The sequence below is a fragment of the Tauraco erythrolophus genome, chromosome 1 (genome assembly GCF_009769465.1).
Source record: "Tauraco erythrolophus isolate bTauEry1 chromosome 1, bTauEry1.pri, whole genome shotgun sequence".
Lineage (NCBI taxonomy): Eukaryota > Metazoa > Chordata > Aves > Musophagiformes > Musophagidae > Tauraco > Tauraco erythrolophus.
Window position 1 is genome coordinate 126,129,126 of NC_141465.1, and position 18,561 is coordinate 126,147,686.

At 38.9% G+C, this 18,561-nt stretch overlaps 1 protein-coding gene across 2 annotated transcripts in view; it reads right to left on the reverse strand.

Moving 5' to 3' along the window:
• FAT3 (FAT atypical cadherin 3) overlaps nucleotides 1–18,561 on the reverse strand; it is a 335,564-nt gene that overhangs the window by 126,754 nt on the left and 190,249 nt on the right. For both annotated transcript variants that reach the window (XM_086614215.1, XM_086614212.1), the window contains exon 3: nucleotides 9,851–9,912. In XM_086614215.1, the coding sequence (XP_086470341.1) occupies nucleotides 9,851–9,912 (62 nt within the window). The remainder of the gene's footprint in view (nucleotides 1–9,850; nucleotides 9,913–18,561) is intronic.

The window sequence follows — 18,561 nt, forward strand, 5'->3', positions numbered from 1 at the left end:
CCCAGAAAGCATTTTACTACAGATGCAATGTATTCCTAACTGAGGAAGAAGACACTCCCCTGCCTTAAATGCAATGCTCAGCTCGGTCTTAGCCAGGAAGGCAGGAAACGGAGACCTCCATAAAACGCGTGTGTGCGTGCATGTGTGTGTGCTCAAACACTTACAGAAATAAATTAACAGTCTGGCAGCTGATGCGTATTGCAAATGCTACAGAAAACATGATATAGCACTAAAGCAGACATGCTTCAGATAACACAAAGGCTCTGTACATCTAAAATAGATTCAAATCATGTGAAAGATTTCCTGCTGCTTCTGCAGAAGATTAAAACATTGGTACATTCATAAAACAAATGTGAAGATTTAGCAAAGCAGCATGCCCTTCACAAGGACTCTTTGTCTCACCAAGCACAGAGCCTGGCAAAAGAGAGACCCTGAAAGGGTATAGCCGACCAATTTGGGCCTCGTAGGTGGGCTCCAGCCCATAAAAGAGAGAGCTACAGATCTTAAGAAAAATACAATGAAGAAAAAACCTGTTAACCCTGAGCTAATCTGTTAGCTAATCCCTCAGCCAGAAAGCAACATTAGACCAAACTCCTAAATCCTGACAAAAAAGAAAGACTCGGTATAGATTAACCACAGAACTTGCCTACACAAGCTTAGCATGAAGAGGAATGATCTATAAAATGAGAAGGAAGACCATTAATATAGTCCTCTGTTGGGAGAGCACTTAACACATGGGTGCAGACCTAATTTTCAAACCACACAATAATGTTTGGTGTTTTAATAATACTTTTCCATCCCATTTGCATTGATCTAACACGCTGTCATCTCGTAGTTCCGCAAACAGAGCAGAAGCAATAGGTGTTGGGTATACTTTAAATTGCTTTTCTCTAATGTGTTCACTCACCCATTTCCAGACATTTCTGGGGAAATGCAGCCATGGGCACTGATGTCTAATTCTCTTATCCGGGGTGTTATCAGGGATAACTTCAAGAAAATCAGCGCTACTGAAGCCGGACTAAGCACACCACTCAAGATAAACAATGGAACTCAACTAGCCCCCAGGATAATAAATAAGACTTTCCCCTCTCCACAGTGACATCATGTATGGCTTAACATAATACCAGTTAACCAAAAAGTCACTTTCTTGCACTATTTGACTTCACAACTACAAGATGCTGAGTCCAGCGAGATTTTAATTAAGTCCAGAGGGACAAGAAAATGCTGATACACCTCTAGACTCTCAGGAGATGCTCAGGACCTTGCAGGGTAGCAGCCCATAGGCTGGATATGCTTCCTGGCACAATTCCATCTTCTCTGTTGTGCCTTTGAAAGAGGTGGAAAATGCCTGATAAGACAGCACACAAAGTCTATGCACTGAGTATCTCCTTCCACACTTGCATGCAATGAAGTGCTTAAAGCCAAAACCTGCTGCTAGATTGCTGTGGGTCCACGAGGAAAATCCTAAAAGAGGCATTTGACACCCAGCATGAAAAAGCCAGCAGCGATGTGCTTTGCAGGTTTTCATTTCATTATTTCATGACCCAACAATCCAGGTCAGTGATTCATGAAATCTGTAAAACAAGCTCCCTCCCCTCTGCAAATGCCAGATATATGCAAATCATTCCTTAACTAAGGCTAAGCTCTAGGCCATCAGAAATGTGATTTTTCTAATGAGACGCAACAACCATGGTAGACAGCAGTGTGTAAACCAAAGCACTAGCCATGGAGAACTCTGATCTTGCCATGCTTTTCAGAATCTGAACCTGAATTAGTACTTGCAAAATCACCTGTATCTTTATACTGGGTCAACTTTTCATCTAAATAAGTTTTTAAACTTGGATCATAATATTGATTGTCCTTTGCCCATTTCTAGCAGGCTCATTGTCCGGTGAAACACGATTTTGTGGAAAATATACTCAGGGCAGTATTCCACTATAGATGGTGAATCTGTCATCGTATATCATAGAATCATAAAATCATAGAATGGTTTGCGTAGGAAAAGACCTCAAAGATCATCTAGTTCCAACCTTCCTGCCATGGGCAGGGACACCTTCCACTAGACCAGGTTGCTCAAAGCCTTATCCAATCTGGTCTTGAACACTTCCAGGGATGGGGCATCCACAATTTCTCTATGCAACCTGTTCCAGTGCCTCACCACCCTCACAGTGAAGAATTTCTTCCTTAGATCTAATCTAAATCTACTTTCTACCGTATATCAATGATCTGGGAAAATTAAATTTCTTCCATGAGCTAAGGAGCTCATGGGCTATGCTATTTTATTTTAATACCCAAATAAATTAACATAAGCTTACAATACATCTATAAAAGGTCTATAAATTATTTGACTCATTTCTATAATTGTCAAGCATTCATAACAAAGCCCCAAAGTTTTGCATATTTAGTTACAAAGATTTTTGATCTAGGAAGTTCATCACATACAGAAAGGAGGACTGCTTTTCTTCATTACTATTGATATCTGAATCGATACAATAGATTAACCAAACAAGTGTGAGATTTTTAATGCTGGACTAAAATCCTGCCATGTAAGAACCTCCATACAGTATCTGATTAGCATGGCAGCTGAAGCACTCTCCAAGAGAGTCTAGAATCAGATACTTGGATATAAACGATGTACCGATTGAGCTGTCAGTAGTGTGTTTATCCTGGTGTTAGCATGTGCAAAACATTGTTAAGAGAAGCAATCTAATCTTGAGACAGTTAAAAGACATAGATGAATAGCATCTAAAAAAATAAAGACTGAAATCAACCATAAGCACAAGGCAAAAAGCAAACAAAGCATCCCCAGTATTGCCTTACAGTCTACAAATTCAGTGAAAATGTCGTAGACATTCTTTGTGCATCCAGTCTCTCAAGGCTATTGGTATTTCATTGAATAACTGAAATGAGCTGAGGGTCACTACCACTATTTGATATATTTGGACCCATTCTTGCCCCTTGCCTTTGGTATATATTCTGTCGTCAGAGTTATGAGTACATTTCTTATTGACTACTTGAATTTAACACAGAATATAAAGTAATTTAAACACACAACTCTTTTCTTTTTTTTAATTCAAACTTATTTTGCCCTATTACTATCATTTTATGAAGCTTCTTCTTACTTAATAAGAAAACAAAATTAAAATTCCACATGCATGAAGAAAAATGTTATTAAACTCAGTTTTCCCAATGCTTCGGCTTTGTCGTCTGTGTTACTTCACAAGTCACTATCTAAAATAAAGGGACACCTGGGAGCTATTGAAATTTGCAATAATCAAAGTAAAGAGAGTAATCCATAAAAATGCCATGCCTTAATTATTTTGCAGTTTAAAAAAACTGTTCATGTCTCTTGTGCAGAGGCCACTCAGTTAACAACTGAACTAGCAATATTTTCAGTGATGCACTTGATAATTCTTCATCTTATCAGATCACAACATTAGTTAGAGACAATTGGCTAATTGAGGAGACCACTTATCACTGCAGACAGATGAATCACACCAGGACTTTTCCCATATTTTGCTGTGTAAGACTTTCTGCCTGAATACACATGAGAAGCAGTGTGCAATGTCATATGCAAATCTGTCTCTGAAAGGGAGTTTTAACCTCTGGTCACCTCCTGCCTTTGGAAAGTTGTTGGCTACTTCTGAAAATAGCAATCTGAGAGAAAAAATAATAATAACAATTGTGAGGGGAAAGAGAAGAGGGGCAAGTACAGCCTTTGCATCTCTAGAGAGCTGATGCAGAATAACAACTCCTGAAGAACACAGGGTGACGGATGGAAATCTGCAGCGTGGGATGAGTGAGTTCAGCATGTGCCTTCTATGACAAACTGGAGTCTTTGCTAGATCCACCACAATGCCGACCTGTCCCGTAGGCGGCTTCACGCTCTGCTGATAAACCCATGGAGAGGAAGTATGAGATGAACATGTTTTTGATTTTTTTTTTGCAACTGTTTATTTTCTTCCCTTTCTTTTCTTTTTTCCCTGTCTTTGCTTTGTTCCCCCAACTTTGAAGTTGACATTCAAGTTCAATGTATCATCATTTGAAGCTGACCTCGTGAAACAGCTTTCATTGTCTTTTTAGAAAGTTGCTTCTATATATTTACTGTACCACTAAAAATCCTTTCAGGTGACCTCAAAATAATAAAAACCAGTCTCTTATTTCCAGCAAGTACAGCCAGTAAAGATTTTTAAGCTCAACTTGGAAATAAGAGGTTGTTTACCCATGTTTTTACTTTCCCTTGCATCATCTGATAAGCTTCAATGTTAAAAAGGAAAAGGTTTGTGCCTTTGGAGCCATTTAAACCTCAGATGAAATGTTCAATCAGACACACTGCCTCATTTTTTACCCCATCACCCGCATGTCACCAAGAAAAAATGCAGCTCTGCCTGCCAAATGTGGGCAATGCTAAAGAGCCATGAAACAAATGCTTACACAGATTCATAATCCAGGATTTAACAATCAATGTTCTGTAGAGTACTATTCAGCTACATAAGCCTGATGAACTTCAGCTTTTGTACTTCTCCTGTAAAAATATACATGAGCATATTGCCACACGGCTGCTTGTACTCTTCAGAAAACGCTGCAGTTTCTCACAAAGGACCTCTGACTTCAGGCATCACTGCTAGCAAAGGCTGCAGCTGAAGTGAATAGGCTCAACAGTGAAACAAGGTTAAATCTGTTGAGTTCTTGTGTGGGAGATGCTGGAGAAAAAGAGGAGGATGGCAGAGAACACAGCGCCGGTCCAACGCTGAACCACCAGCGTGGTGTTTGTGTGAAGAACTGAGAGGCAGCGCTATTGCAAAATGCTGCTTTTAAAGATTGTAAATCCCCTCTCCCCTGCAAACTGTGGCCATAAAGTTTCCAGCAGCAATTTCCCCTGTGATATTCCAGACCAAATTCCAAGCAGAATGAAATGACGGTCCCTCCATCAAAATTCCCCTCACAATTGCAACTTCCCATTAAACGAGTGGAAATCTGAATTCTTTTTAGAAGGCTACAATTATAGCAGATTATTGTGCTTCCCTCTAATTACTGCATATAAATACATACCAAGTAACACAGTTTATTGTACTCTGTTAGTGTACTTACAGCAAACAGAAACCAATGTGTTTCATTCAGCCCATGTATTTTGACACTCACATCAGATTTACCAATTTATCTTCATTAGAACTCCCTGCACTGTTACTGACATCCTTCTCAGAGCCATGCTCAAGCGTCACAGCAGGAAGATTGATGAGGCTTGTATAGACCGATTTGCGACAAAAGCAAGGCACTTGAGAGGCACCCTTACTATTCTGATAGCACTAAGTTGGCTAAAAATTAGCTGCACTAAGTCAACATTCTGCTCCCACTTCTCCTCTTCATTAATTGTGGTACGAGACTCGGACCTTGAAAGGCTAAGGCTGTTGGAACAGTATTTTTAAATCTACTGTCTTCAGTTGCTTTGTCACTCTTGAGATTTAAAGTTCTGACCACGCTTATTAGCAACTATTTTTATTCTTTAGAGAGGCTTTGAATAGACAAGTTTTCCATCATGATAAATGTTAAAAGATAGTTTCTGCATGCATCTACAGTGCTAAATTTAAACATAGTTTGGAGGAACAGAGAGATACTATGGATACAATTTTCAAAACGGGCTAAATGACTGAAGAGCCTGCACTACATGCGCTCATCAAGGAGGGACTAAACAGCCTCAGCACTTTAAAAAGCACCAACTTAATATATGCCTTTATCAAGAGGCTGAAGAGGTCATGTCTCACTACGGATAATTTATCCCTCCAATCATAAAGTTTCAAAGACTGTTGCTAGAATTGCACACTGAAGCCTGTAACTCTTCTGGCTCATTCTTTTGCTAAATACAGGTCTCACCCCAGCAATTCCCAGCACACGGAACTCCCCAGCAGTGGGTGCTTTTTTGCAGAGGCTTTTCATGTCGGAGGCATAAATAACCCAGCATCTGCAACAGTGCGCTCAGAAACTGCTCCGGATGAGAACGCACACGCTCAGATCTACTTTCCGGGCTGACGCGCAAGTCAATGAACTGTAGCCTGGGCTCAACCATCCTCTCCAATCAAGATGCACATGTACACTGGAAAGCAGACCGGGAATTATTCTTGTTCTGGACATCTCAAAATCAGCCGACACAACACAAGGATGCAGATATTGCATTATATGGTTTAATTTTTGTGCTTATTATTGGACCTCCACCACTCCAGCAGCTGTTTGCATAAAATCACATCGCAAAATCACTAGAGTTTGTGAAGTTGTCAGACCAGGATTAGGAGGCATCTGCAAAAGATGTGGGCAGGAAAAAGAGACAGACAATTTTCTGTGGTTTTCCATAGCTGAAACTCCACTAATATTCTCCACTTACTAATTTTTAGTAAATTAATATAATATAAGAGCAGATTGAGTTAAGTGTTAACATACAAATTATCAGCAGACAACACATACAGAGAAGAAGGAAGAAAAAGAAGGAAAGAAGAGGATGATGTGTCCAATTATTGAAGGAGGATAAAGACAGATCACCTCACTTGGAAATACACTGCTATTTTCATTTACTTGCAAAGCAAGCAGGTAACTCTCAGAATTATCTTTCTTGTTTCAGATGGATATTTAAATACTTCATCCTAACTACAGAATCTTTAAGAAAGTCTATGAAATAAAACAAATGCTTTTGGCTTGCTTCATGTGAGAAAGTAATGTAATCAAGTGGCCATTTTCCTCCCATTTCAGGCAGAACCATTCCATTAGTAAGAATCCACTAAAGCAAAAGACTATCCTGTATAAAATCCAGTGACATCCAATTTAAACCCAAGCAGAAAAATTTTACCTGATAACAAGCACTGAATAAAACCTGCAGCCTTGCAAGACATTACAAATGTGTCAAAAAAAATTAAGCCCTCAACTTGGGAGCTGGAAAAAAGAACCATTGACAATGCCACAATCAATGTAAAATCTGGGAGAAGAAATACTTTTTTTTTTCTCCTTCCAAAAAGCCCAAAACAAACAAACAAAAAAACCTTCCCCAAACAACATCACCAAAACAAACAAAAAAATTTCAATTATTATAAAGTGGAATCTATTTCTGACTTCCTCATGCATCTTTTAATTCAGGGTCTAGACAAGTTTCCAGAGTCACTTTGGAACACACTCTTTGGTAAGTGCAAGTCCTATGACAGCTGCCTCGGGTACCATTAAAAAAGTCATGCAGGCACAGGTCCGTACATCCAAAGAAGATAATTAAAGGAGGAAGGAAGAAGAGATGCACGCTGGCCTGGGCTCAGTACTTACTTTGCAACAGACTTCTTGTGCAGTTACAAGGGGAGTCACTTAGATTCACCTTTCCTAAGCATGACAGCCTTAAAGTAAATCCAGTTCTCACTGGAAATTCACATTTCCTCCTATATGGACAGGGACAGATGAGTCCAGAAGAGCCACCCTAAGCCATCACAGGCGGCGCTCTGGAGATATGCATTGGCACTACACACAATTATAGAATCATAGAATCACAGAATGGTTAGCGTTGGAAGGGACCTCAAAGATCATTTAGTTCCAACCCCCCTGCCATGGGCAGGGAAAATTACAATGACTAACATCTGCCATCTTATTTCACCTTGTTTTCTTAACAACTTTTGCGAAAGAGGTGGAAACACCGTTAGTAATGGAATTTGCTCGGTACGTTGTGGTCGGTATGGGTATAGCATCCTTGTCAAATTCAGGTACGGAAAAGACAGGCTTTTTAAAAATAATTAAAAAATTGTACCTAGGAAAGGTCTGTCAGTACCCCACACATGCACTGGCCAAAGGGGAGCAAGGGTTGCCAGGTCAAGCACTGGTCAGAGCTTTTCAAAGGGAGCCAAGTTTGCTCTCTTTTATACCAGGCAGACTACTGCAAGAAGGGTATGAAACGAAGCCGGAAGGGAAATACTGTACTACTGGGAGACCGTGGTTGTCTCTGCAATTAAGGCCTCCCCAGGGGGTCAATTACACACAGAGAGAGCCAGGCATTTTAGAAAGCGTTTTCTGAGTGTGCCACAAGAACAAGCACAGCTTGGCCAGCCTGGCTCCAGATCCTCAGCGGCTTCTTTGCTCTGATCCCTGGGAAGTGCCTCCCACGAGGCGGCGATGGTCAATGTTTCGTCAACAGCTCAAAGGGTCAATTGGGCCATCGGGGCTGTATCCCCACCAGACTGTGACTCCCTTCTGGCACGCCGTTCTCAGGTTGGTTTTACAACAGTGTGGTTCCTTCTCCAGAACACCCCGCTCAGGTGTTTCTCTTCTCCATAGCCTGCCCTCCACTTCACTTCCCATTCACAAGCCTGGGAGAACCCTATGACACCAATTTCCCTGTAGTGCATCTTCAGTCCCAAAATCTTGCAGACCGTTATTTTTTCAAACAAGATAAAATTCAGGGGAAGGAATCTATTAACTTGTCCTGATGACTAAAGCCTAATTCCTGTAAGTATTTTTTTTTTCATTTTGCTATTAATAGTAACAATTCCCCATCTGTATGGGAATCCTCTTGCAAATTTGAATTTGGCATGTCACACCAAGGTCTCTAAGGCAAACACATAAATGCAAAAGAGACGTACAGACCTAAGATTCTCATTAACAGATATATTTCAAAATCAATGCCAATTTCATACAGTTTGCGGTCTTCTCTGACCGTATAAACTGGAAAGTTTGCAGTTATTGGAACACATGATTACTTTACTAACTTTCCAACTTAATAAATCCTAAAAAGGGGAAAATTATTTTATTTCTCTCTGTTTATTTATGGTCTGGAATGTGTAAGAATCTACAGTGAATTATCAAGGAAAAAAACAAACAAACTTGCACATTAATAAATTAATCCTTCTGTTCTGCACTAACTAAAATAATTTTGGATTTCTAACAAAGAAAAATAACCATGGAATATGCAAAAGAATATTTCACTATATTTTGTTGCCAGATAGTGATTGCATTGGAACTATTTCGTCCAGATGTTTTTTAGCTTATATGGATTTAAAAAGAATTTCCTAAAATACATAGTAGGAATGATTGATTATGTGGGACAATATGGTTCTTTTTGACTTGTACCAACACGAATCAAGAATTCCTTAATTCGCAAATAGACAAGAGAACGGAGTCAAGGATCTTCTACCCAAAGGAAAAAACCACAGCATGGTGTACAGCAATGTGAAAGAAAACACATGTGGTAAAACCAGTAGTTTACAAGTATATCACTCCATATCCAACATACGTGAGCTACTTACAAAGAGAAACATTCATCTATCTAAAGGCCAAAGGAATGGTTTAGACACTCTTTTTAGAGGGCAATTTTTAACTTGAAAATTGTTGTTGATAAGTCTCCATAAGTGAAAGCTAAGAAATTATTCATTGGTTCTGATGATGCAGTGAATGTGAGCAAGGTCAAAGATAGCTTTCATCCAAAAGAACAGTTTGTGTGTCAGATCTGAGATGAAAAACTTTAAACATGTTTAACCTGCGAGACTGAGATTCTTGGCAGAGTTGGGGTGATTCTATCAATTAAAAAAAAATATATATATTTTGATCTGGATATTCTAAATTTCTATCACAAATAAAATTTAAAAGCTGCAATAAAAGACTTAGCTGAAGCAGATTAGAGGCGGAAAATAAGTGTGCCTATTTGTTCATTTTTTTCCTGTGCTTGTGAATTGTAAAATATATTATTTCTTCTGTATAATCAGGCAATTCCCAGCTTTGTGCAAGCCTGTCATAGATCAAGAGAAGGGAGAATACTACTCTCCTAGACCAGGAAGAACTGATTTTAAAGTACAAAAATCAGTTAACCTTTTAACATGTATTTTCCACTTAATCTTACCTCCAAAAAATGCTCTGCTTGCTGTTCCCGATCCAATTTTCTTGACGTTGTTGTAATCAGACCTGTGAAAAAAGGATGATATTTGATTGTTAATACCCATTGAAAAATAGATGTCTCTATCAACCAGAGGAAATAAATTCACTTTTCAAACACTCAAAGGGAAAAAATCTATTTGAAGCTATATCAGACACAGATTTCTTGACATCTGTCAAGCATTTTCTTTCTCGGTGCAGCCATTATGACTTTCTGACTAAAAATGAATCTTTAAAGAAAAATGCTGTGAGAAAAGTAGCTAAAAACCAGTTAGCCGTGTATCTACAGTTAACATGCTACATTTATTACAGTGAATAAAAAAAAAACTTACTAAAGAATCACTATTTGTCTTATGATTAAGTGCTTCAATGAATCATTTGCATTTGACTGAAATCTTTCTGTAAAAAAAACTCATTAAAGATTTCAGAGTTCTCGAACAATTAATGGCATAGGATGCTGATTACTTCCACGCCAAGAATACTTGTCAAAGAAGGTTATTTCTGTAATAACTACTTGTATACATAATGATTTCCAAATGTAATCATTCTAATGCATTAAAGGTTTTGTACTACAATTTCATCAATTTGTTCCATGCTCAAATTGAGTCTTTAAAATAAAGTACCCTTTTACATGAGGGTGATCAAGTTATCTTTTTTTTTTTTTTTAAAGTAATGTACTTTCATAAATGATTAACCTCTTCTGAGATTTATACCAAGGAAAGAAAATGAAACACTTCCAAAGTTCTCTCAAGAAAAGCGATGCATATCTTCTATGAACATAGCTTAGTTTTTTATTTTGTTCTCACTAGAGATTTAAAGGGCAAATTTGAGTTTTCTCTTTTACAAAACATTTCTTTGGATAGGAAAATTCGTCATGGCTTCTTTTGTGATACATTTTGATGAGCGTAAAGGGACCAACTTTTCCTAGAGAAAAAGGTGGTTTTGGAGACAATGCCAGTGGACAAACTTTTTCTCAAGAATTCTTCGTCTCTGAGGTTACCAAAGAAGACAAGAAAATAAATAGTCCCTGGATTACCTATTGTACTTATTTAATCAGATCAGCCAAACATCTAAATGCAAATCCATGATGACCCTAAATTCTTAAAAAAAAAACATCAGCAACATCTTACATCTGCATAATACCTCTAGTCCCAGAAGGCTTCTACAGCTACAACTCCTCATACTCCTTCTCCTTGGAGAAATCACTTTATCTATTTTGGTGAGAAGGAGGGAAATATTATTTGAAGTAATGGGATGAAATGAACAAAGGAAAGTCCACTCTGCATCCAATATTTCAGACTCATTACAAGATATATTAGACCACAGAACTGACACCCAAGGGGAGGTCACAGAAACCTGAATGGATCATTACAATTCCACAGAAGAACTTAGTGTTGGAAAAAGGCTGAAAAACCAAAACAACTGGTATTGCCTTTATCGAGCGATTGTAAGTATTCAAAACAATTACACCATACGGGAGAGATCTACTCACTGCATGACTTTAAACAGACATGATGGTACAGATGACAAATCAGTGTCATTCACACAAGATCCCCCCATGTCTAGAGAGAACGCAAACATACAGGGAAGAAGTTCATAATTATGAAAAATGTTCAGCCCCAATAAATTGATAAAGCAAAGATTTAAAATTTGATATGTCCCTTCTCATCCCATGCATGGTCTTCTGTGGATAGTTATCAAGCACAACCTAACTATGGTAAGGAATATGATAATTTTTATGTCATCTTCCACTTCCTTCCTTCCTTATGTGCCACTATGAACTCCACTTTCTTCTTAAACAAGAAATGTCTAGCTGTAAATTACAGATGTTCTCATCATCTTCTTCAGGCAGACGATTCACTTTCCTTTTAAAGACTACAAGTTAACATCTGAAACAGAGCATCACTGTCAGAATTAATAGTACTTGTCTTTCATGGGTAAAACTAAAGCTACTACTACTACTGCTGCTGCTGCTCCTCACAAAACTACAGTTATCACTAAAGGGTTTTTTTTTTGTTCTCCTTTTTTCAATGTAGAGCCTTTTGGACTGCAATAATGGTAAGAGTGCCTTCAGACCGGAATTTCCTTCTAAAAGAGGTGTATGAACATATGTATGAACGTCTCTACAGCAGAAATGCCTACATTTTAAACACAGCAGGTCTTAACAGATTTAGCACCCAGACTTAGCAGCCAATCCTGAAGGGCAGGTAACCAGATCATCGCCATCAGTTCTGCAGACCTGATCCTGAAGTATGGTGCTAGCACAACTAATTGTTTTTGCTTTAAAGACAGCTCTACATACAACTGCCAGTTCTGGGCAGTATCACTAGGTTGTTACAGTACTCTACAAAAATAATTGGTCATTTGTGTGTGCAGTCATGGGGCCTCTAGCTTCCATTCCTGTTCTCTGAGGGACTCTCCCATCCGACACTCATGGTGGCCCATTTCGGTCTCTCAGCTGCTCACTTCCACATACATTCCTGAGTCACAGATAGATCACACCACACAACACTACTGTTTAAAATATGACTATAGATAACATCAGATGTCAACTACTTGATGTTATTTTTTTTCAGAGCAGCACGGAGGAAAAGGACTTGGGAGTGCTGGTTGATGAGAAGCTCAACAGGAGCCGGCAATGTGCGCTGGCAGCCCAGAAAGCCAACCGTATCCTGGGCTGCATCAAAAGCAGCGTGGCCAGCAGGTCGAGGGAGGTGATTCTGCCCCTCTACTCTGCTCTTCTTCCCCACCAGGAATACTGCATTCAGCTCTGGGGGCCTCAACACAAGAAGGACATGGAGCTGCTAGAGCGAGTCCAGAGGAGGATCACGAAGATGATCCGAGGACTGGAACACCTCTCCTATGAAGACAGGCTGAGACAGTTGGGGCTGTTCAGCCTGGAGAAGAGAAGGCTCCGGGGTGATCTTATAGCAGCCTTCCAGTACGTAAAGGGGGCCTACAGGAAAGCTGGAGAGGGACTTTTTACAAGGGTGTGTAGTGATAGAACAAGGGGCAATGGATTTCAACTGAAAGAGGGGAGATTTAGATTGGATATAAGAAAAAAAATTTTCACTCAAGAGGGTGGTGAGGCACTGGAACAGGTTGCCCAGAGAAGCTGTAAATGCCCCATCCCTGGAAGTGTTCAAGGCCAGGTTGGATTAGGCTTTGGGCAACCTGGTGTAGTGGAAGGTGTCCCTGCCCATGGCAGGGGAGTTGGAACTAGATGATCTTTGAGGTCCCTTCCAACCCAAACCATTCTATGATTCTATGATTCTATGATTCTATTTAATTATGGCCACTTGTTAGTATAGATGTGAATATGGTCCTTTCAGATTATAAAACTGTATTTCAAGGAATTCTGTTTAAGACCAATCATCAAAACTGAAAAAAAGAAATATAATCCAGTTATGTCTAAGACTACCCACAGCTTTACCACTCCAGTCTCAAAGAAATTAATTTCATGGTTTTTATGAAAACCTTGCTGTGTCCTTCCCTCCTGCATTCAGTACTCCATGCCACAGATACATAATAATAGTAATATTTAGCAGGATGTAGAACTGTATTTTTGAGATACAGGGGCAACTGAGAGAAGCTTGGCTTTGCACAAGAGAATATATCCCAGTTGTAGTTCTTCTCTAGCTGTATTAAATTGTCACACTCTGTTATGGTATAAAGGCATTATCTAAAGAAAACAACTCACAGAGAAAAATAAACCCAAAGAAACACGTTAGGCTGCTCTGCTGGTTATGATATAAAATCACTAGGGGACAATGATAAAAAATGACCCTTTCTTTTTTCCCATCTTCAATATGTACTGTAGCTCTCCTAGACACAGCCATCTGGACAACTGTCCAAAGCCAACTGGGAAACATAGCACGCATTTCTCACAAAACAGTCAAAAACACTAACAAGCATCAAAAGTCATAGCACACATCTCAAATGGTTTCTTTCACATTTCCAGGGAAACATCATGGTCCTTCTAAGGGCAGGAGATATTTATAACTGTGATGATTCTTTAAGAACAGCCATGAAAGTGAAGAGGAAAACCAGATCCGATAGAAAAGTTATTTACTGTAAAACCATCAGCTCACAAAGTTATGCGATTCTGTTCCCACCATTTCATATTTTTCTTTGACTTTTGGAGTTAAACATCTCTCTGTGCATCCTAGCACATCTGTTCCTCAGGCCATATAAATGAACTGTTTTGTGAAACTCCAAAATATCGTTTGACCCAATATTTCAGATTGGGATTTGGAGATAACTATATGTTCCTATATAACTTGCTTTTCTGCAATATCTGTTACTTTTGCTATTGGAGTCTTTTTCCCAACCTAATAAATGAATAATTATTGCTCTCCTCCTGTTATAGAGTTTGGAAGTGCTGGAAGGTGAATAAGCTCACCCAGCACAATGTCCCATTATACTGCAGGACACAGCGACAAGTCCCAGCTGACACTGACTGGGGAACATTCTTCCCACATCTCACTGTACAATGGACAGGATCATCATCCTCTCCTGCATCATTTCCCTCTAAAAGGAAACTCAGCATGTGGGCACAGAAGAAATAGCAGTGTCCTTCACCCTGTTACCTTATAATCAGGACAGGAGAACCAAAGGTTTGGGGTGGGCAACAAGGCAGACTTGCCAATTTAATTTGAATTATGTCATTTTTGCCAATCTTTACCGAAGTTTGTTTTGTGCGCTATTGAAAATATAAATATATTTCATAGGATGGCCCAGAGCTAACAGAGATACTTATCTTTATGGTTACTTTTATTATTAACTTGACAAGAAATGTGGGATAATACGGAAGGAAGGTGAGAATCTTGAGAAATGCAGAGTAAAAGCAAATAGTGACTTTTCAAATCTTAGGTGAATTTGATGCTGATCAAAGTGAAGGTGACAACCAAAGATGGGGGAAATAAAGCCAAAACTGCACTAGCCCAAATTGTCATCTGAGGATCATGTATTTATTGGACAACACTATTTTATGAATTCCATATATTATCAGCTAGTCAGCCAGAGTAGACTATGCACATAAGCCTTAATTTATACACTGGAAAAGTTAAGCATGTCTTTGTTTTCATAACACTTTCTGCTCTGGAAAACTCAAGGCATTCGCTACCTCTGTTCATGCAGTCAGAAAGGGTGATGGCACCTGGACAGATGTGAACCTGCCTGCTGACTCTGCCTTCAGCGCTTTAATTAGAGCAGCCAATTGCCAATTAGGATTTTCCAACTGAATAACCCGCGATCTGCCTTCAGTTAGCTCTCTTGTTTCACAGAAGGGTCCTCATACAAACAAAACCTCGTTGTGTCTGTGTGTGCTTAAGTTGATAGACCATGCTATACAAATAAATACATGTATACTGTATGTAGTCAAATATTTGAGTATGTGCATGTATGTGTGTAACATTTTACATATACTCAATGAGGTGAATGTTAAACATTATCCTAAAAAATACATATTTACGGAAGTACCTTTAGCTCTGAGGTTTGCCAATGTTCACTCTTTCAATATACAGACATTATTTGAAATGTTTGTGTTAGAAAAAAAATAATTCATGGATTTAGTGAGCCACAGAAGAAAAATTGAACAAGGGCTGTTAAATATAAAGGCTATGACAGAGGAAATTTCTAAGCACTGGATAGCTTGAACAATAGTACAGAAAAGGAAACATTACTGTAGGTTTGCTTCTTCTGATGCTTATTCTCTCCGCATCCCAATCAGCCCACAGCTGTAGGTGTGACAGTGAACTAAACTGACCTTTGGCTTAGAAAAAAATCACATATTTTTCAATACTATGGCACTTAGGGACCAAAAATCAGTTTGCCACAGGCTATTTTCCAACACAGATTGAATTTCCCTAATATGGCTATGAAGCTAAGAAGAGTTCAATGCCTTCTCCTTATCAAATTAAATTATTTCCCTTCAACCTGTGGATGGATAACCTTACCTGAGTTATCTCCTGAAGTACTTCTTAAAAGATAACAGAATCTGGTATGGAGAGACAGAAAATTCTACCGCTGTCTCTGGAACCGTTGCAAATTTTATGGTATAAATAATACATTCTTAAAAAATGAAATTTTAAAAGACTCTTTTATTAATTTCTCATTTCTAAACTTTGTTTAGATGAAATATGAAAAGACTATGTGACAGGTAAGAAGCAGGCTAAAGTAAAAGCCCAACATGTTCCGCTGTTTTAAGCCAAAGGCTGAGTGCCTTCATAGAGATAGGAAGGTGAGAAGGAAAGCAACATCTTCCCCTTCCCTGGCAAAATATTAACAGGATACAATTTACTGCCTGTTTTACTGTCCATTATTAAATCAGCTGCTTTTTTTTTCCTGCTATGCATATTCATAGAAAACATCTCATTAAAAAATACAAGCGTGGGATGGGTTAGAAGCATGACTGGGGACTCCAGGTTATCATGCGGGGTGTGATTGAAACCTCAGAATATATTGCCTGGCTGCAACACATAGCAGTACATGCTTTACACCCTCTCTGCTCTCAATGTTAGGGTCTTCGACCAGGACAACCAGGAAGCAGAGGACCATACGTGTCAGGGCTTATAAATCACATCGACACAGAGATGGTCTGGATGGATTAGCCAAGGCCTCATCTGAAAGCTTTCTAGTCCCTGGTTGCTGGGGGAAACTTTTTCCTCATTAAGATACCAATCTTCATTTTCATGGAAAACAGTTTTGAGATGGAAACAAGAATATAAAATGAGAGAGCTTTCTCTGCAGAGTTCTTGTGCCCAACAAGATGCTCTGAACATCCTGCAATACTGATGATGCTATCTCCTCACGGGCCAAAGTGGATGCAGTTCCCCATCTCAAATTTTGTAAAGAACAAGGATACAGAAGGAAAACCACATGAAAATATAAAAGGAAACCTTCTATAGAGGTACCCTTGAAAGCTTTGCTTGGGGAGAAAAATGCCTTGGGATTGTTTGCTGAAAATACGGGCCTTTTAACCCAACCAGTTAACAGACAAAAGGAAAAAGTAAAACAAACATCGTTTTTCCAAAAATGTTCCACAAATTCAGTGATGGGTTGTACTCACTGCTTGTTCAACACAGCCCCTAGGCTGAATTTGCAGAAATTCATATGGGATTGTAAGGGTTTACTGATGAGTTTACTAGAATTCTCAAATACTTATTAACAGTAGACACAAAGGTATGAACATAGCCTTTCCGTACAAATACTGAACTCAGAAAAAAAGTACTCATCTATTGAGAAATACAGCCATCAGTTGTCAACTGTCCCACTACTCTTTCAAAGTAAATGTAGGACTTTAGATGGGGAAAAAAAGGGGCAGTCACAATAAATATCATTAGTTTTTTCCACTATATATTCAGGAAATAGAACTATCACATATTCCCAACCAGAGAAATGTTGAAATGAATAGCAATAACCAGGGAAATTCTATTACCCACAGGCAGTGAGAGGCGTTGTAAACACTCTAACAGCACATTCATCTCCTGCAATAAATTAGGGATCGACAAAATGAAATTGAATTTCAAAGATAAATGATAGAAAACGATGTACATTTTACTTGGAGATGTAAACAAACATATCATTTTATATAATTACACATGTAAACCTCTAATTTAGAAAGACTGTATTCTGATCTAAATGAGTGATACTTCATTGAACAAGAAAGAGAGCCCACCAGGCGAGCCCGTGCGATTACGCGGAGGAATGCTGACTTATTGTTTTCCTGAAGTGACAATGAGAGTGAAACGACCTCTTTGAAACAAGCTAGGTATAAAAAAACGATTGCTTTTAAAAACAGTTATGTTTTCTAATGTGTGGTTATATCTGAAAAACAAAGAAAAAAGAGAAAAGAGAAGCTGAAGGAAAATCTTTTTATTCCTCTTTGGTTGTCCCTTCTGTCTCTTGTAAGAGTTCCCTCAGCTTATTGCTGAAAATATCAAAACTCCACACAAAATGCACAGCAAACATTTACTTCAATGAAGAATTTGGATTATGCTTTCCTTTAAAGGCAGATTCTGTTTTTTTTTTTTTTTTGCTTAGAATCTGTTTAAAATGACAATATGGTGTGCCAGTCTGTTCAGCCTGGTGGAACAGGGGACTCCCTTTCATGCCTTCAAAACTCAGCCAGCGCAGCCCTCAGCAACTGCAGGCAAAGCCACCGCTTTCCTAAATATTTCTCTTGATTTTAAAAGTGGCCAGGTTTTCTGTTCCTCATATTTCTCCTGGAAGGCTGTTTGGGAACATGACCACATGGTTGAAAGCCCCTGATTTCCAGATAGACTCTGTTTATGGGCAATTTACAGCTTTATTTTTGTCAGCTAAAGCCAAGCTCCTTTGGCTTCCTCTCACCTGATGGATTTCCCACTGCCCTTCTCGCATTGCAGTTCCAGTCCTCATTCCTCCTAAGCCTGATGGATGGAAGCTGAACATGTGCTTCAGATAACATCTACACAGCCTCACTAAAGCAGCCTAACTACTGCCTCCAGTGGATACATGTCTAGCAGAGATTGGCAATCTTGTTATTAGTCCTCAAATGCACCATTTTGTTTCACTTCACTAACAAATTTCTACCCTTCAAACTCACAGGGACCTTTTATTTCTTCTTTTTTTTTTTTTCTCCCCCAACCTCTGCTGTTTGGATGATGCCTGCTAACTCTGAATCAGAGCAAACTCCCA